This window comes from Candoia aspera, chromosome 4, assembly GCF_035149785.1.
Source record: "Candoia aspera isolate rCanAsp1 chromosome 4, rCanAsp1.hap2, whole genome shotgun sequence".
NCBI lineage: Eukaryota > Metazoa > Chordata > Lepidosauria > Squamata > Boidae > Candoia > Candoia aspera.
Window position 1 is genome coordinate 61,495,815 of NC_086156.1, and position 20,764 is coordinate 61,516,578.

General features: G+C 38.7%; 1 protein-coding gene across 1 annotated transcript in view; it reads right to left on the reverse strand.

Annotated features, from left to right (window-relative positions):
- Positions 1-10,056: 10,056 nt before the first annotated feature.
- Positions 10,057-20,764, reverse strand: part of DDC (dopa decarboxylase) — a 63,266-nt gene continuing 52,558 nt past the window's right edge. The window contains exons 12-13 of the mRNA XM_063304241.1: positions 19,076-19,177; positions 10,057-11,532 (exon numbers count right to left, since the gene is read on the reverse strand). Coding sequence (XP_063160311.1) covers positions 11,326-11,532; positions 19,076-19,177 — 309 coding nt within the window. The 3' untranslated portion in view covers positions 10,057-11,325. The remainder of the gene's footprint in view (positions 11,533-19,075; positions 19,178-20,764) is intronic.

A 20,764-nucleotide genomic window follows, 5' to 3' on the forward strand; every position in this document is an offset into this window, starting at 1 on the left:
AGTTAACCTGACAATCCTGGTGAAAAGATTTTTTGAACTTTTTTTGTCATGCTTTCAAATCAACGTTGACTCCTGGCGATTGCCTGGACAAGTCCCTGCAGCTTTCTTGGCAAGGTTTTTTGAAAGTGGTTTGCCATTGTCTGCTTCCTAGGGCTGAGAGAGAGTGACTCTAGCCTGGTGCCTTAACAACCACACCAAACTGGCGCTCCATCTCAATCTCTCTCTCTCTCCCCCTGATTGTGATTGTACCCAGTCTATATGAAAACAATTCAGGTTCTTCATTATGACAGCAAGTTCTCCTTTGCACACTTTCCTGATTTTTTTCACCTTAAGATCACCTTCAGCATTTAATCAGATGGGTGATAGCATATCCCTAAATACAATCTGTAGACCTTTGTAACCAGATATTGCTACCCATAGTGATTCTGTGGAAGAATCTGGTATTTCAATGTTTTCTAATACATTATGTTTTATATCTTCCTTGATTTAAAAAGCAAAATTCCTCCAGTACACCCTTCCCCATCCTTACTATAAAGTTTTATTGAGGAATGATAATGTTCATTCCATCAAGTTTCTGTTTATATCCACTTTTATGTTCTCATTCGCAACCAAATATTCTAATTCTCCAATTTTGGTTTGAAGAATTCTACTATTGAAATAGATGTACCTATCATCATTTTCAAATGTTGTTGGCATTAGCATATTCCACAATACTTTTGTCATTTACCTGGTACCAATAAATACTCTATCCCTTACAGTATTTACTGACATATCTTCATATTTCTGAACTGGAACCCGACACCTGCTGACTTTTCCTCAGAGATCAATATAAAATCTGTTCTGCCACCTTTGCAGCATTATGTGCCAACAACCTATTCCATTTCAATTCCAGTGTACAGGTTCACAGTTCGTCAGAAAAATGTTCCTCTGTACTGGTCTTTGATCAAAATAAACTTTGAAACGGAAACTGATCCCCAACACCCAGTAAATCTAAAACCCTCCTCTTGGCATCGCTGCCCCATCCATGCACTGAGAAATGTTCTGTCTGTCTAGCTGACTGTGTGTGTAGCGCAGCAACATTTCTGAGAACACTGTCTTGGCAGTCCTGGACATCATTCTGTTGCTAACAGCCTAAATCTGACTTCCAGAACCGGTCAACTACACTTTCCACTATGCTCATGTCACTATGGCTGCTGCTCTTTCTCAAGAACTATCCGCAGCTTATCTAGGCAGCACATGACATTTGCTACCTTTGCATTAGGCTAGCTAGTTATTATATAATCTAAATGCCCATCGCTAATCCATCTATCTGATTTACTGATGATCAAATAACCTACAACCAAAACCCTTAGAGGGGTATCCTTGGAACAAGAATAGGTGGGTTTATCACACCAGGATTGGTTCTTCTCTAGTGGGACGTTTCACTTATCCTTGAAATGACAAGGATGGGGGGCAATGGTGTCCTTATTCTCCTTGACAGCAAGGGAACTGTCATCCTAGGAGTGGAAGAAAGCTATCACAGGCCAGAAATTCTTGTCTGTCTTTCTGACTCATGAAGTACCTCCAGTTCGAGGGGACTTATTTTCTAAGAGTCAGGTGCTCTTGCGTTAAACACAAATCCATGGATGATGCTCAATGCTGTACATGTGATACTTCACGAAATAACTTGGAAAGTACCCTCTCCTCTGCTGTCTTTCTACCTTCATGCAATTTACTGTTGGTAACTTGGTTTTCTTCTTCTTTACAAACTGTCTATGTCATATTTTTGCAGTTTGCAGTTGGAGCCCTGGCTTTCTCACACAGTACTAATTCACCTTTATGTTTGGTTTTGGAGTTTGGAAGGCAATTTGCCACCCCTTCCCCACTAAACTCCTTTGAAAACTCTAATTTGTGTTTGCTTTTCTGACTGCTGTGTCTGCAAGTTCCCAAATGCTTCCCCTCTTCCCAAAAAGGTTTGCTTGGTTTGAGCGGTTGGTTAGCAGGATGCCCCTCTCTATCAGACCATGTGCTCAGCATGCAGATACACACCTCACTCAACCAGAAAGAAGCACAGACTCACCCAATTAGTCAAACAACCCTTCCTTAAATGCTCAGCTCCACAAACTCACCAGCTGCCTTGCAAAATTCCCATGTTCCTATTTGTCCTCTTATTTGCTCTGATTGTCAGCTCCCAACTGCTTTTCCTCTTTCTGGCTAAGTCTGAGTTGATGGCGTTAGACACTTCAATTATTGCCAAAGATTTAGAAAACATTAACTTAAAATGGGCAACTTCTGCATTAGCTGAAGACGACATACAGTTCTGATGGCACTGAAAAGCTGGGTATTCCAAATATAGCTGACCCAGATTTGTACAAATGAGATAGCCCCAACTGCACATTTTCTTTATTTTTATTTTTAATTACCATTCCAGGGATAAGAGTTAGGATTCGGGTTAGAAAGAAAGAGAACAGTATCTTATTAGTGTTTACACTTGCTTATATTGTGGGACTGCTCTGGAACATTTTGGCAGCCTGCATCATCTGGCAAAAATGCATCATGCACACAATTTTGTTCCATCAAATTACCTGTTGTCAAAGCAGATAGCCACTTGTCACTGTCATTTTGCTGACAGCTTGCCAAAATCAATGTCTTTAGCGAAGTTATTAAACCCAGCTTCTCTACCCTGCCAGAGTCAATAACTGCAGAGTATTTGTTCTGTGCATTTTGAACAGGTTGGTACTGCAAACATGGGAGATCCTTGGTCTGTGCATACTGAATTCATAAGATGTATGCACAATGTTCATTTGCCTTCTGTCCTGGTAGGAAAGTGCCAGAGGAAAAAATAAAGCCCTTTTTCTGCTACTCACAGGTAATGGGACTGTAAGCTTATATGATCTACAAAGAGAAAAATGTACTGTTCAAATGTACAACAAAATTAAGTTTTTATTTCCAGCTTTAGCTAAAGAGGCAGAATTTTGTATAATTTATTGTCTTATTTGGCCATCTGTGACATATTACAAATATTTTGGACAGCCAAGATCAACTTACACCTCTTGATTTATGCAATATTCTATGATTCATATAATTGATAAGGTTATGGGATATGCACAACAATCAAATCTCATCTAGCTCACACAAAGAATCCTTCCTACTCTGAAAGAAGTTACTCTGATGTTTCTTCTCCTGAATTTCAACCACCTCTAAAATCAACCAAGTGGAGCTGCATGGACCATCTACAAGACAGCTTGAATTGCTACCTTATAAGCAAGGATGCGTACATGAAGTTATTCAGTATGTATGTATGTATGTATGTATGTATGTATGTATTTGATTTATATAGCTGCCCATATCACATAAGTGACTCTAGGTGGCTTACAACAAAAGAGATAAAATACATAGTATAAAAAAGAAAACCCATAGCAGCTGAGCATCATCCAAACAAACTATCAGCATAGGCAGGAGATGGGCTCTGTTCCATGCCCTGCCCCCAGGTTCAGGCACAAAACCAAATTTTCAAGGCCTTACAGAAAGCCAGCAGGGATGGAGCTAATCTAATCTCGGAAGGGATGAAGTTCCAATGGGCAGGCGCCATGGCAGAAAAGGCTGTCCTTCTAGGCCCCATCAGCCAACATTATTTAGAGAAGGAAAATGGTCAATTGCAAAGCAGGGCACTTTAGTGATATGGCTGAATCAAAAAGCTATTGCTTGCCAGTATAAGAATTTACATCCTGGTTCTCTTTGTCCTCATCTGCTTTTCTTTTTCAGTTTTGTCTTCTGCTAGCAGATTTTTTTTAATAATTTGGGACCCTAAGTCTATATCAAGAAAGATAAGAGATTTTGTTATTTTGAAACTATTTTGTAGCTTTCAGACACAATGTGGTGTTTCCTCATGGCAGTTTTTGAAGGCTGAATGCTTAGCCTCTGAGCAGCATGACATACAGTATTATTATTATTATTATTATTATTATTATTATTATTATTATTTCCTAAGGTATTAATTTTTCTATTAAGACTAGTTGGTTTGATTGTGAAAGGTGAAAGGTCCCCTGTGCAAGCACCAAGTCATGTCTGACCCTTTGGGGGAATGCCACTTTTGTGATGTTTTCTTGGCAGATTATAGCGGGGTGGTTTGCCATTGCCTTCCCCAGTTGTCACCTTCCCCAGCAAGCTGGGTGCTCATTTTACTGACCTCGGAAGGATGGAAGGCTGAGTTGACCTGAGCCAGCTACCCGAGAATCCAGATTCCTCTGGGATCGAACCCAGGTCATGGGGAGTGTTTCAGTTGCAATACTGCCGCCTACCACTCTGTGCCACACGAGGCTCTTAGTTGGATTGATTAGTCCCATCTAAAGCAAAAGAACATATCCTGCAAAATTTTACTGTGGACTTGGGAGATAGAAATATTTTTCCATCATTCACTTAATCCAGGGGTTGGCAATCTATCCTTGCATTGGGCCTCTGCACCTCCTCTACAGCTTTTTTAAAAAGCAAAACCTTTTGGAGGGCCACTAAGGGGCTAGTGATTTTTTTAACCTTTTATAATCCCCTGTCCTTCTGCTTTGGGTGACTATTGGCAAAATGAGCTTCACAATTCCCACCCACTTTGGTGGAATCAAGATATCACTATGCATAGATAAAACAATGGAAAACAAAACTATGACTCTAAACAATTGGCTTCAGAATATCTGGCATCTGTCATAGCAGAGAAGTCATAGCATACTCCTTGGTTCTGTTAAGGTCAAGTTAAAAGCAACACCTTTTTTTTAATATAGGACCTCATTTTATAGTAAATGTTGGGAATTATGGCTGCAGTCCAATTAAATATATTAAAGTATAGAAGGAATATTAAGATAACAATAATGCCTGGCTTCATGATCCACTCTTTATTTATATATGCGTGACCATGTTTGGATATCAAGATACCATTGAGGTATGTCTCTTGAGCTCATTAAAAAGAACTGAACCCTTGGCCACACAAGAAAAGTTCTCACCCATGATTTAATCTTTCAGCCACATTGCTTTATACCTGAAAATGTATAAAGAGATGCATCATTAATTGGAATGATAGAATTTTCAGTGTAATTAGAGTTTACTGGATCAAATAAGGACCAAATCCAAGAACCAAGTTGCTACTAATCCTGGTTCTATTTTTTCCAAACCACCATTATTTCACTTGTTTGTATATTGTTGTTCTAAGTACAGTATATATTTGCACATAAGTAGCTGACTTTGGTTTGTGCATGGAACACTCTATGGCATTTCATCTCCTTGAATTCACTTGCATATAATTTAATTTATTTTTTCTGTAATAATATGTCCAACTTTCATAAGTTGGGAGCCACTTTTTTATGTTTGAATTTATGTAATATTTTTCAAAATACAGATAGTCTCTTGTCAGATCAGTAGTAGCCTCTTGCCCATTGAGGCATTTGAAGAACCTCACTTTATAGAACAGTAACATTAACAAGATTATGTAATTCATACTGGCCACAGAAAAGTGATAAAACCAGACATAGCTTATTTTCATTTGGATAGTATGGAACAAAGCAGTGAACAAGTGTAAGTCCCCCTTCTTAATAAATATCAAGCATTAATGTTAAAACAGTAAAACCAATAATAGAATATTGAAAATCAGAGAGAACTAGAGAATGTTGTTACACCAATTTTAATGTGGTTCAGGATGGTACCAAATACTTCAGCAATGGCAACACTGGTATCTATCTTAAAATATATTAATAATTCAGAATATAACACCTCTACAATACAAGTACTACTTTTGTTTAAGACTGCACTATTCCTTCAGTTCATACAGATGCATTTTTCCTCCTCATATCTACCTTTTCGGTAGTCACATATCATTCGAGTTTTTTCATATTCTGCCAAAGTTCATTTAGGAGGCAACATCGTTACAACTAATAATAAATTATTTCAGCTGCTTTGAAAGCTTTTAATGAAAAGGCACAATGGATCCTGATTTAGTGATTAACTAGCATAGGGTATATATTACATTTTTGAATGACTTACTGCCAGATGATGGTTTTACTTCAAGACATACAGATTTTACAAACCATATTATTTTTCAGTGAGAAGGATAAAACACATTAGAGCATCGGTGTAACCAAACAATATTTAAACAGAATGGATCTTTGCAATATCATATTAATATCACCCTTTATTTCTCTAAGGGGGTTACTGTTCATGACCGTAGCTTCTTCCCTGCTTGGATACGCAGTATTGGGAATAGCTATGTTTGCTAGATTTCTGCTTTCCAATGGAAGCAGAAGAATCCTGCCAGAAATAATAAAAAAAAAAAATGGACTTCAGGTCTTACTATATGTGAGGTTAAATATGTATAGATGGACATTCAAACATTCCTTCTTTACAGACCCTCACACTGAACACAGTTACTGAGAGGAGGGCAGTGTTAACTGCACAACACTGGATGGAGCTTGTGTGTAGATGCTCCACTGTTTGCATAAATGCTAAAATAACAGAGTTACTCATGCCAGGATTTGTTGTGTTTTTAATTAAAACCCAGCATGAAGGACTCCAACTGCAGAGAAAGGAAATCTGAGTCTTTAACTGCCTCTAAAAGTAAAACTGCCCTGATCCTAAAAATAGTGCCCATGTGCCCTGGAAATAGAAATGGGGGGAGAGTGATCCCATTGCTTTGATTAAAAGTTAAACTTAAGATGCTGCAACTAACATATTGCTTCAGGCATTACCTAAATTCTGTATAAAGTCACTTTGTGTAAGTATAACATCTACATGGTATGTGTACTGGGAAATATGAAAGCTTACACACATTTTTATCTTAATTTGACTGGTCCTGCTAAAGCTATCTCCCAGCTATTATTTTACATAGAATTTACATAGAATTTGAGAGCATGTTACATTTTCAGAAAATACCAAAACTAATACCATATGTAACTGGTTTTACCTTAGAATAAAACTTGTCAGTATATCAAGGAGGCATCAAAGACTGGAAAAGAATACAGTTATTTAGGAGTCACTGTCCTGGATCCATAACACTTCTACTACAGAAAAACCATATGCAAATATTGTTTGAGTATCATACAAACATTATAGTCTCTGAATGTTTGCATGATACTCAAGGAATGTTTGCATATGATTTTTAGTTAAAGTTCCTAAATTTGAATCTTGCCATTCAGGTAACAATCTGAGCCAATTAAAAACTCAAATGTTGCATGGAGGAAGCACATGAACTCATGTTACTCCTTGAAAGGTTTCAAGGAACTTTTCCGAAAACGATCATCCAGTGCCGGAAGTTTTTAAATAAAAACCAGTAAAAAATCATTAATATTTTCCATTTGCCCAGGAATGGGAAATTGAACACAGGATAAAATATTTATAATTTTTGATTGACATAGATATTCTATGCCTTTTGATAATTTGAAGACTGGAGAATGTATTATTATGCAAATATATCAAAGGCACAGGAATAGACTCAGGCATACAAGTCTAAAGCAACACTGGTAGGTAGCTGCAATCCAGTTGTTATTGAACTAATAAATTAATTCTGGGCTGTGCAATATCCAGCTCCAAATCAAATCCTTATATGACTGGGTGGCGGTGGCGGGGGGGTGGGCAGGGGAGAATCAGCATATAAAAAATTCAGTCTTAACCCTGGTGTTATAATTTTCTGCACAGAAATAATTGTTGAAATGCCCAACTATTAAAAAAAAAACCCCATGAGATTCCCCTCTCCCTGCAGTTTGAAGTCTTCCTAGGCATATGTTTACTTTTAGTCAAGACCTACTAGTTCTGAATAAAGTCTATTCAGGACCATTAGGTTGTTCACTGGAGACAAAATAACAGTTAATACGATTCCTCTCCAGACATGTATTTAATAATATCCACTTTTGCTGAATTTGTAACTTTTGGAGATCTCCTGCAAGCTACACTCAAGGCTCCCAAGGTCAGCCTCAGGCTGTGCATCTGCTCTAGAGCAGAAGTGTCAAACACGCGGCCTGCGAGCTGCACGCGACCCACGGCGCTCCCAAGTGCATCCCGAACCCGATTAAAATGCAATTGAGTAATATATAAAAAAATAAAATAAAAATACAACAAAACATAGATATGATTACATTTTAAAACAAAACAATAATAAATTTAGTCACCAATCACCAAAAATCTGGGCTTGCAGCTCACAAGGAGTCCTGCAGAGGCTCACTGCTTCATCTTAATTGCAGGAGCAAAGACTGCTTGGAGCTGCCCCAGTGCAGGCTGAGCAGGAGCACCACATGACAGGAGGTCCCTCTCAACCTGCACTGTAGCAGCCTCAAGTGCCCGGGCTGCTGCCATTGAGCTGAGGCAGTGAGCTGGTGTCTTTTCCCCAGACAGCAGGCAGCCAGCCTTGCACTGGTAGCTGACCCACTCCAGGCCCCAGAGCCTCCGGTGCACAAAGGCACACCTCTCCTCCAAACAGGTTGCATTCATTTCTCTTCTCCCTCCAAAAGAGGTTTAATTAATATCTGCTGAGTTTTAGGTTGCACAGGGTATATGATCATTATAAACTTCATAAAAATTTCAATTTTTAAATTTGAAGTTAATATAAGTTCAGAAAGCATGCAGAGAAGAAGGAAAAATGGGGACAAAATATGAAAAAGAGGGGGCAATTCAAATGCTTTTTGTAATGCTTTTCTTTCTTTTTTCTTTTTAAACATTCTTTATTACTGTATCAAATTCCAAGGAAAGAAAGATTGCAGTTATCAGTGACTAGTGAGTTTATATTATAATATGTAAGCCTGTATACAGTATGTGGAGCCAGTTTAGTGTAATAGTTAAGGTGACAGGTTAGAAACTGGGAGACCATGTCATGAGTACAGATGGTGAGCAGGAGGAGGCCCCTATCCAGGGGGGAAAATGCATGTGTAGTTTAGAGACTTTCAGCTGTCGTTCAAAGAAACCCAGAACAGACCCGCCTTGAGTTTTGGGGTTTATCTGTCTGGGTTTTCCCACACTTCTTCAGTTGGGTAGGATTTTCTGTCTACTATAGCAGTTAATAAAACACTAGAGACTTTCTCTTCATCTTGGCATGGTCTTTGCTTAGTCAGGACAGACCAGTTCTAGCCCCACCTTGGGCATGAAGCCAGCTGGGTGACCTTGGGCCAGTCCCTCTCTCTCAGCCCTGGGAAGAAAGAACTGCCAAATGACTTCTAAAAACTGCTGCCAAAAACAGTGCAGGGGGCAGTTGTCAGGTCCAAAATGACTTAAAGGAACAACTTTCAAGCATGTATATGACATTCTCTTCTAGTTTCTGTACTTTAACTAAGACGTCACTATTACATGTATTTGCAATTTACTCATATTCTCATATTGTGGTGCACAAATTTGTACTTTGTTTGGGAAAAGCTGCACAAAACAATTTTTTCTACACACGAGATGTCAGAAATTAGAGGGAATGCTGCAAGGAGGTGGTAAGTGGAAGTAAGAGGTGAGGAGGTGGTTTGTGCAATAATTTGGCAGTTGGCCTGGAGGAAGCTCAGAGTGGGGTGGTGGGGAAATACATATATATTTATATATATACACAAAGATATATAAATAGACATAAATATTGAAAACAAATAGTCAAATTCATAATAATACATTTCTTTTTTTATGTATTAGTTATATTTAGTTCCCATCTGATTTTAATGCGTTGATGTATTAATAACAAAAAACAAATACATAAATGTGTGGTTTTCTAAGTCAATATGCATCCCACAGGGATCCTTATGTATGGTTTAGTGACCCCCGTTTCTATTTAAGTTTGACACTTCTCTAAGCCCTAAGATCCCATTCAGTGGAAACACCATGGAAACACAAAACAAGTATTCACAGAGCTAATGAATTTATAAATTAGCATTTATACAGAAAAAGAAAAGCACTCTAGTACATTTGATTATGTAACAGTAGGAATCTAAATCAGAATCTGTCACATAATGGACATAATGCGAGGCACGATTACTTCAATGAAAATTACACTGAAACATTAACTTGCTACTGTACTGTAATTCAGTTAGAATCATGGTGCTAGACTTGAGCTGTCAATACTTTCCTCATACTTTTTTAAAAAAATGTGTCATCAATAGGTTGTCTATACTTGCAAAGCTATAATGTCAAGAAGAGAAAGTGTGGTTGGTCAAGGTTACATAATTTTACTCCAACTATTATTCACATTTGTTGGATCTAAAGATTTCTTAATCCAAGAAATGGTCCTGAAATAATTACTGTTCATCTCAAGTCTATTTGTATTTGCTTAAAAAACTGAACTTAATAAGAGGCAGCAATAAAACCCCAGATTTTTTTCTTTTTTCTCAGGATGAGTTTTTTTTGGAAAAGAAAAGAAGAGTGGTAGAAAGGAAGAAAGAAAAACTGAAAATATTTGGAGGCTCCATGAGATGAAAATCACAAAACAATGTTAGTGAGGTGGATGGCTTATCAGAAAAGCAACAGTAGCATTGCCTCCCTTCCCCACAAATGTCTTTTTTTTAAAAAAAAATAATTGCTGCACTACACCAAGTGCAAACAGAGAGTGCTCTAGCTGGGCAACCTTTAACCCCACAGTGCTGATCTTCATACTTTTGTTTCATCTGCCACAAACCATGGGAATGATCACTGATTTGCATGGCCTAAAAGACAGATTCTTGGAGGCAGATTTATTCTTGTGTTTATGTTCTACCAACAACCAGGACACAGAAGGTGCTGAGGCCAAACAGGAGGAGGTCATAATTGTCAGGGCTTGTTTGGCAGCTCTCAGAAGCATCAAGTTGGGTGCTCTTTTAAACCAAAAATGGAAGAAGTGGACAAAATGATTCATGGTCTGATTGAGAAAAGGCCAATACAGGTAGTCCCCACTTAATGCTGGTAATTGGGACAGGAATTATTGTCACTAAGCGACGTGCTTGTCAAGTGTGACGTTACATGACTGTGCCACTTAGCAACAGCACTTCCGGTTGCCATTGTTAAGCAAATCATTAAAGGTAGTTAAGTGAAGATGTCACGTCGTCGCCATTTGCAGCCTCCTGCCGGCTTCCCCACTGACTTTGCTTGTGGGAAGCAGGCAAAGAAGGTTGCAAATGGCAATCACATGATCGCAGGATGCTGCAATGGACATAAATGTGAGGACTGGTCATAACTACCACTCATTTAGTGCCAGTGTAAGTTCAAATGTCACTGAATGAGTGCTCATTAAATGAGGACCACCTGTATTATGCTCTTACCTATAAACTCAAACTGATTACAGCACTGTATGTTTCTGGTAGTTTTGCAAGTATCAGACAAGACATAACATACACCATTCTTTAAATTTGGAGTTGAATCCAGCCCTTTGTCTTTTAGCCATTACTCTGACTGTTTTTGTGTTTTCAGAAGCTCACTTGCCACTGTTGTGATGTGCTTCCAGGCAAACTGGATATGAGAAGACTCCACTGTGCGGGCACAAATTGCAAAACGCAGCACAAATTTTCCTCTCAGGCGACATGGAACAAGATGAATCTTCCTGGCATCATTTATATTTTTAAGAAGCACTTCATTAAGTTCATTACTGCCCTAGAATAATGATAAAATATGCAATAATAGTTATTCATATGACACATGTCATTCTTGCAGCTCTGTCAGAGATATGTTGGAGCCCTCATGGACCTGTTGTGATATATTTGTGAGGCAAGGATAACATTGCTCATATTTATGTTGACTAACACTACTTTTCATGCAGTATATATTGAGATATTCAGTATACCATCTGGTCCAGCTCATTTCAGCCCATGAGGCCTAAGGATAAAGATGTGGACTTGAAACCATCTAGCCTTCTTCATGGTTTCTTGACCCTAGCCCATTTGGGTTCTTTGAGCTAACCAATGGGGGTTGACTGGTTGATCCAGGGAGGAATGAAAGCATTTTTTGTATGATGGATTAGTACCATTAAATTCACCCACTCCTGAAAAACTTCCCCAGATCCAGAAAATTTTCCTAACTATTGCTCAGTCACAGATACCCCTTCTTGGGGCAAAATGCTTGACCAAGGGTAATATCTGCACAGACATTCTTGGAGAACACGAATTATCTCAACCTTTTTCAATCTGAGTTAAACCCGATTTTGGAACAGAACCAGCCGTGGTCACCGATACCCTGAAAGGAGACAGATGGAATGCAACTCTTTTGATTTTGCTTGACCATACCACCTCCTGGAGGTAGTGGTTGGGGGCAAAATGTTACAATGGGTTACTCCTACTTGCAGGGATAGTCTTAAAAATACTATGCTGTGGGGTGCCAAAGGGCACTATTCTGTCCCCAGTACTATTTATCATCTATATGAATTCACTGGAGATGCTCATCAGGCTTTTTGTCAACCAATATAAAGATGACACTCAGCTTTACTTCTCCATAACAACTGAATCAGAAGAAGCTGAGCACATCCTGAAGCAGTGTCTAAATGCAGTGATGGACTAAATGAAAGCCAATAAGCTAAGACTGAATCCCATTACAGGTAGTCCTCGACTTATGATGGCAATAGGGACTGGAAAATTCATTGTCAAGCAATGCGGTCATTAAGTGAGGCATCACATGACCACACTCGATTTTACATTTTTTGCGGCAGTCATTACGTGAATCACATGGTTTCCCATTGATTTTGCTTGTCAGAAGCTGGCTGGGAAGGTTGCAGATGGTGATCATGTGACCCCAGGATGCTGCAACAGTCATAAATACATGCCAGTTGCCAAGCACCCAAATTTTGCGGGGATGCTGCAATGGTCATAAGTGCGAGGAAGAACTGTAAGTCACTTTTTCCAGTGCCATCATAACTTCAAACAGTTGCTAAGCGAATGGTCATAAATCGAGGACTATCGATGGAGACTTTCTGGATGAACAGTTCAAGTTCAACACTGTGAGATTTACCTGTTCTATATAGGCTAATAATTACTCAGAAAGAACATGGACATAGTTTGGAGTGCTCCTAAATTAATTGTTGTCAATGGAGATCAAGAGGTATCCATGGCTAGGAGTGTCAACTAGCCTCAGCTGGTACACCAAATACCCTCTTTTTGGACAAGGACAGCCTAGCTGTAATTGTTCATGCACTAGTTCCCTCAGGTTTAGTTGTAGGGCTACTCTGCACTTGCTCCAGAATCAGCAGCTAGGCAGAATGTAATGACCAGGTTGCTAAGCAGAGCACCTGGTCATAAAGGTTACACCTTTAGTGTAGCAACTGCAATGGCTGTCAATTAACTACTGAGCTGGATTCAAGGTCTGAAGCATGACACATAAGGCCTTAGCAACTTGGAACCAGAATATCTGTCAGATCATCTTCACCATTATAGATCTGCTTGGTCACTGGGAACATCAGAAGTCCTGTAATAAGTACTGACAACTGCTGAATGTCACCAGGCAAATACTTCTAGGGGGGCATTCCCTGTAACACTATGGAATGCTCTACTATATATAAATGTTATCTACTATAACATCTTTTTAACTACTGATTGAAAACTCACTCTTTGCCCAGGAAGTACCAATAAGATTGTAGAAAGTTTTTTTTCTCTCTCCCCACCCCTACTTTTTAATGAATAGGTTTTACTGAATATTGTTTTATGTTGTTTATTATGTACCTGGTTATGGTTTTGGTTTATTATATACTTTATTGCTGATTTTTATTGTAAACTACCTCAAGATGCTTCAATATAAAATGTTTGTACAAGCATATCAAATAAATTGTTGGAAGTGCAAACCCAAGGGCACTGACTCTTCAGCAGCTCATAACCCACTCGCCACAAGGGGGCAGTAGGGTATAGACAGACAGTTAAGGATTTACTTTGGCTCCCTCCTTTGTCAGTCTGCCTGCCCTTCGTTTCAGAGATTGTCGAATCTGATGGCACTTCCTTCAGGTTAGGCACATTCTTCCCAAGCATGCAGGCACAGAACACAGGCTCTTGGATTCTCTTCTTGATAACGCATAGCTCACTAGCTGCTAGGCTTTGCTGCTCCTATAATATACGTCCTGTACATACATCAACTTTCTTTTATAAACCTGCTTCACAAATCTTCGCTCAGATCAGATTCTCACTTTCAGAAACACTCATACACAGAAAGGGGGCTTCAGCTTCCAACATCAATCAATCAATCAATCAATCAATCAATCAGTTCTTTAGGGCAGGGCTTTCAAAACTTTTCAGGTCACAGAACTTGCTAGTTAAAAAAAATACTCCTGGAACCCCTGATCAAGAGGCAAAGCTTTAGTGATAGAAAAATGGCTGCATTTAAGTGAACTTTTTGTTTTGTCTCTCATGGACGCGATCAAGTTCTGACGGAATCTTAGGATTCTGCAGAACAGAGTTTGAAAAGCCTGCCTTAGGGCAGCTTTCCCCAGTATGGTGCCCTTCACGTGTCCTGGAGGTACATTTAGTCAAATAAAATTGCAACACTTCTGGAAGTCACCAGGTTTAAGGAACAATTGTCAAACCCATATCCATATATCTGGCTAACCCATATTTTTTATACACTGCTGTAAATAGTTTGTGCAGATTACTGCTACTACTGCTACTGCTTTGTACAGTCTACAATAGTTTATACAGACTACTGCTGGAAATAGTGTGCGCACTCCAAATACATGCCAAAGTTTCAGCCCATTTGTTTAAAAAGTGGCTTAGGATGCTAACAATTTACAAAAGAAATTAAGTAGAACACCCTTTCGAACATGTATTCAATAGTGGACCTTGGACTTTGTGGGGAATCTCGCTTCTTCCAAGCCACATAAATATGATTTATTTATTCAATAATTACAAATCTCAGTCTATACTAGTAAATAAGAATGACTCTGTTGTAATGCTGAATAACCTGGGAACTAGGAAGACTCAGATCCAGCAGCCTTTTGGCTAGACACTATTTCTGGAGCTATTTCATAGAGTTGCTCCTGCAAGAAATAACTGGCGGAAGGAATACTATATAAGCCATACTAGGTTCTTGGAGGAAATGTGGAATATTAAGCTAAATAATAACAGCAATGGCAACCAACACAACATACCTGCTTTCTCTATATTCCTACTAAATTCTAGCTTCAAATCCCTGTGAATTTTATTTTTTTAACTGCAGTGCCATTGTTCAATACATCATTTATTTACAGGATTTTATATACTGTATATTTCATTAAAGAAAGTAGTTTATAACTGCGTGTGAGAGAGAGAGAGAGTTAATGTTGACTCCTGGCAACTGCATGGACTATTCCCTGCAGTTTTCTTGGCAAGATTTTTGGAAGTGCTTTGCCACTGCCTTCTTCCCAGGGGTGAGAGCGCGCGACTGGCCCAAAGTTACCCAGCTGATTTCATGCCTAGTGCAGGACTAGAATTCATGATGTCCCAGTTTCTAGCCAAGTGCTTTTAACCACTGCACCAAACTGGCTTTCATAATAATTATAATTAATAAAAAATAAGTCTAGAATAAAAATATTTAAGACTTCACCTAGAGCCAAGTGTGTCTCTTAGTAACATAGGCACATCCACATATGGTTTTCCTCAAGGTAATACAGAAGTGGTTTGCTACTGCCTCTAGGGTGTTTTTTTTTTTTTACTTCCTGGATTAGCCTAGAGCCCTGATACTTCCTGGAGATCTCCCATGCAAGTACTAAGCAAGTTTGATTTGCATAGCTTTTCACCTTGCTGGGCTTAAACATAATAGAACCAACCACATTTAAAATAAATAGATTAATCATTAGAGCAGCTAGTAAAATCAAGGGGAGCCCTGAGGAAATAATTTTCAAGTTCCAGTAAAAGCAGTCCATGGTGGGAGCTTGCTTAACCTCTGCCCATTTAAAGAATGACAGTTTCCATGCCACAGCTGAACCAAGCAGTGCAGAGCCTTCAGTGTTCTTACCAGAGGGGGTAAGAAACTCCAGTGAGTAATCTAGCTGCAGTATTCTTCATTAGCTGCAGCCATTAAGCTATTCTCAAGGGAAATCCCATTCATTTCTACAGGTGAGATATAACCCCACCCATAAGAAGTAAACTAATCAATTTCTGAACCCAAGAACCTATTACCTATTACTAGCATTCAGCTTCATCCTGTTTGTCCTCATTCAGCTCACCAGTGCATCGAAATACCAATCTCAAGTGTGCCTAGCCAACCTGACTCAAATGTAACAAAAGAATAGAACAAGATAACACCTTGCATCAAGTGCATAATGACTGTATTCAGTGGTTTTGTATAAATGTTATACAGAATTAGGGCAAAATAATGCCTTTTTGTACTTGCAGCATAATTACCTTGGGCTGAAAGGTCTCCCAGGGACAGGGCAATTTCTATCTGAAACTGTCCTGCAGGTAGAAGTGGAATTACTGCAACAGCCTGTCTCCCATGCTGACCTAACAAAGCCATTGCAGGATAACACCATGGCTGGTGATCTCATATGGGCTGAGATCAAGATAGAATCACAAGATTGCATCTTCTTGTTCCTCTTCTGATGAAGATCATTTGTCAGGCCATGAAAGTTGATTCTATTTCAAAAGCAGTCCTGAATCCAAATATGGTTTATTTATCTTGCTTGTTTGTCTGTTATCTCAACCAGTGTTTCCCAACAACAGCAACTCTAAGATGTGTGGGCTTCAACTCCAGGAATCCCCCAGCCAGCATACATCTTAAAGTTGCTGAGGTTGGGAAACACTGATCTAAATGAATGGTATTCAACTTTTCCATCATCAGGAAATACAGTATGTATCTAGTCTGCCAAAGTTTTCTGCAAGATTTTTCCTCTGGGCATGTGTCCTATAAGGTAATGTGCTCTGTATATTACAGGAGTAGATAACAATGAGGAACAAGTCATCTATCAGGAGGGAACAAAATGTACACTGCCATGGGCTTCTGGGGAAAAGAGGTATTTAAGTGATGGCATGGATAGTTCTGCTTATGCTTCCTACAAATTTTATTCTGATTCTAGTAGTTTCTTAGCAGTTGTTTGGATAATTTTGTTACTCCATTAAATGGAATGTCTAATGTATTTAAAATTTTATGGTTGTCCTGTTGACTCCAACATTATCCCATACATATGCCCTTCCCCGTATTGATTCCTATTGCAGAAAGTTAGATTTCTCCTTTAGAAACTACCTCGTTCTGACCTTTTTCAAATATCTGGAGATTTCCCATAGAAAGAATGGTTTGAGTTGTGTTTTATAATGCAAACAATAGGTCTAGGCTGAAGGATGGAAAAGAACAGATGAATGACGGGAGAGAAGCAAAGTTCTTGCAAGTTGATTTCCTCATTTTGGGGGGTAGTTAAAATTTGTGAGTTTTGTGGGGGGGTGTTGGTCAGAACAAAACCTACACAAGCTTAGGTGCAGTCGGGGAGGGAGCTGCAAATAAAAGACAAGGGCTATATTTAACACAGTATTTTAATTTGGTATGCGTTTATACCTGTTATATAAGACCTATTTTTTTCCCAAAACAGCCACCTTGGGAGATAGGTTTGGTGAGAGAAAGTGACTGCTCTGAAGTCACCCCAGTGAACTTCTGTAGCTAAGGGTGGACTGATAAACATCCCAGCATTCCTTGCTCATTGAACTGGTATTCATGTCATAATCATAGCACAGATACAGACATCCAGATTCAACTGCAACAACACATTTTTAGTCATTTTTGTCCATTTATAAATTTGAGCATCTTCTTCTTGCTAAGTATTTGTTCTAGGTTTTTCCTGAGTCCAGTGATAGCTGTTAGTCACTGCTCTAAATGTGGAATAAAAAAGCCTTTCTAATGGTAAGATAAAAGTTGTCAGACTGCATCACCTTATGGTCCATCTAAAGGCTCAGTGTTCTATCAGAGAAAGGCTCAATGTCTTTCTAAACATATTGTTAGTTAGAAATATGTTTACCCTAGTACAGCTTTCCTACAGTCATAGCAGACTGAATGCATCTCATGTGGGGAGCCTGTTAGAATAGAACCTATTGCAAAGACTATGGAGCTGCCTTCAAGTCCTCCCCTTCTCCCATATTCACAGGGTCCAGTAGTCAATACACTGCCCATCTCCCTAACCCCATCAGTAGCAAATAACGATACAGAGAGATGCACAGCACGATGGGCATCAGGACACTGGATTTGACATGCTAGAAATTGTGGAAAAGGAAAGTCAACATGGGATCTTTCACTGGCAGATCTATATTCTTTGGAAAATATAATTTCACATTTACCATCAAAATACTTTCTTGAATAGGGAAGGATTTTTTAAATTGTTATTTTATAACATAGGTCATATTGTATGTATATGTATTGCCTAGAATTTGATAGAAAATTGTATAAAAAGGAGGACATGAAGCATGCCAGAAAGAAAAAAAATGGCTGCTTTGCTTGGTAATGAGGGGCAGCCAAAAGGTTAATTTCCTTAATTTTCTTTGCTTTTTATAAACTGTATTCACCTGTTTAATCGTATAAAATCTTAGCGTGTCACTTTAGGCATCTACTCAAGCGATAAGCTAATGATCACACACTATTATCTCTCGAAATGTAAAAAAAATGTGGTTAAGGGTCAATGTGTTTAAGGGTTATTTTTTGGTCTTCCTTGTCATGATCAGTATTAAGAACGCTGATTATTTCTTTAAGAGTACTGGAAGCATTCTATTAAAACTAGCAAACAATTACTGCTGGAAATATAGAAAAGTCTTACTAATCACTGATAATAATTTCACTCATCTAAAGCAGGTGATGCAGTTATTCATAGTTAAGAGTTGGCATTAGCCAACTAGGAGAGCTCTGATCACCACGTGTATTTAATGTATTTCAAGAAAAAGCAAAATGAATGTCATAAAGGCTAGTAAAATTCTCTTTGAAGTGTAAGATAACTTTCAGAAGTGTAAGGTAAGAAACATTTCATAGAGATCTGAGAAAATCCAAATATTCAATTGGTGATAAAATATAAAAATAGATTTATTGAACTGCATGTATATTACATTCCTCCTATAAATCAAAATATAGGTCTGACAATAGAAACTCTTCAAAACTAAATGTCTGCTTTAGCTTTAGTTTTCAGTAAGGTACTCTGGTTTCCCCATAAATTATTGTACAAGCAAGTGTTAAAGTGAAGCAAAGATTTAGGAATTGGAAATTTCTTCACATTTACCTTTAACCGGAAGCATACCAGTCCCAGTATCACATCAGCACAAATTTCAAAGAGATCATCTTGAAGCACTAGGTCCTTAAATTCATGTGCTATCCTAACATGCTAAAACAATAAAAAGAAGTTATTTAACTTAAGGAATCAGTGTTCATCCAAAACATAAACAAGAATTGGAGAGAACTGGAAAGAACATACTTGCCATCTACTCTTCTATCCCTCATGCACTAAAGGCTATATATTTCCAATCAACATCTAATAAATAATTAAAGCAATATTATACAATCCCAAGCTTGCAAATAAATCCACCAATTTCTCAAGCTCATCTTAATTTTTAAACATCTGGCTACGTTATTAATGATATCATTTTATGGGAAATCACAACGTGACATAAAAAATGAGGTATCTTATTTGCAATATATGGACACTTTATAGCTGAGTATTCAAGCACATTTAACTGGATCAAGATTGCGGTTAGCGTGTTTTATAAACCCCAACACCCTCATAACAGTGGGCATGATATAGCTTTAAAAAACCTTGGACTGTTTTGAGTTAAACTATCCGTCCCCAGTCAGTTGTGTCATACGAACGTCAAGACATCATCAATCATGGGATAGTTTCTAAATTGCACTCAGTCAATCCTATCCAAAATAGAGTGGCTGTAAAATGCTGGGTTATTGTTAGGGGGTAATTCTTAGGGCTCATCTACGTTGCCCCAGCTTGAAAATGACCCACTTACTATTTATTGCTCACAACAAAGCTTCTATCTCTTTGTTAACCTGCAGCTAGGCAAGCTGAAACTGGCCCAAATTATTCCAGCTTGAAAATAGCATTTTCCTGGGAAAATGGAAGAAAACCTCCCATGGGGAAATTCTAGATTGGATAGAAGAGGAGTCTTCAGCGGTTGGCAACTTGCTGAGCTCCACCTGGCCTACTGCAGGACTTCTCCCTCCCATCTGGCTAGGCATATTTCTACGATGACTGCCAAAGAGATTGGATGTGTACATGCAGCAACACTGACCAGCCTCATTGCCAAGTCATGGTAAGGGTAGGCTGTAGGGGCAGCACATTTTATAGCAATATACTTTCCTATCATTTCAAGGACAGGAGGAAAGCACATTGGCACTGCTGTGTGGATGATCCCTTCTTCCCTAGGAATGACTGGGCAACACTATTTCCAAGTTAAACTACTCTCTCCACACTAGTAGTTTAACAAAATCTCATCAACACTAAAATCTGAAGAAGTCTGTCCACCAGTAATGATTAGCTTATATCTTTTATACAGATGGCTATAATCAAAGTGTCTTGTCTGGCAGTTCCATCAAGCACCTAACTGGCTGCTGAAATCAGTAGACTACAAATTGCTTCAGATAACTGCCTAAGGGGTACCTTGGTCTACTGAAGGGCTCTGAGAGATGAAGCAACAGAAGAGACACTTGCAGTACCACTGGAGGAAGATCAGTGGTGAATCTGACCAAACATGAGTAAGAGCCTATGTTTGGGCGTACACTGTGATAATAAGGGTGGCAAAATGCCAGTACTTTTCTATCTCATTGTGTCAGTGAGCAAGGTGACTGATCCCCTTGAGTATCCTCAAGTTATGTATTTGGAAGCCAAGGCACAGCACATCAGTGCTGCAAGGAAACATTTCCTCATTACTGCTCTTCTATTACTATACACAAGAGCTAGTTTGAT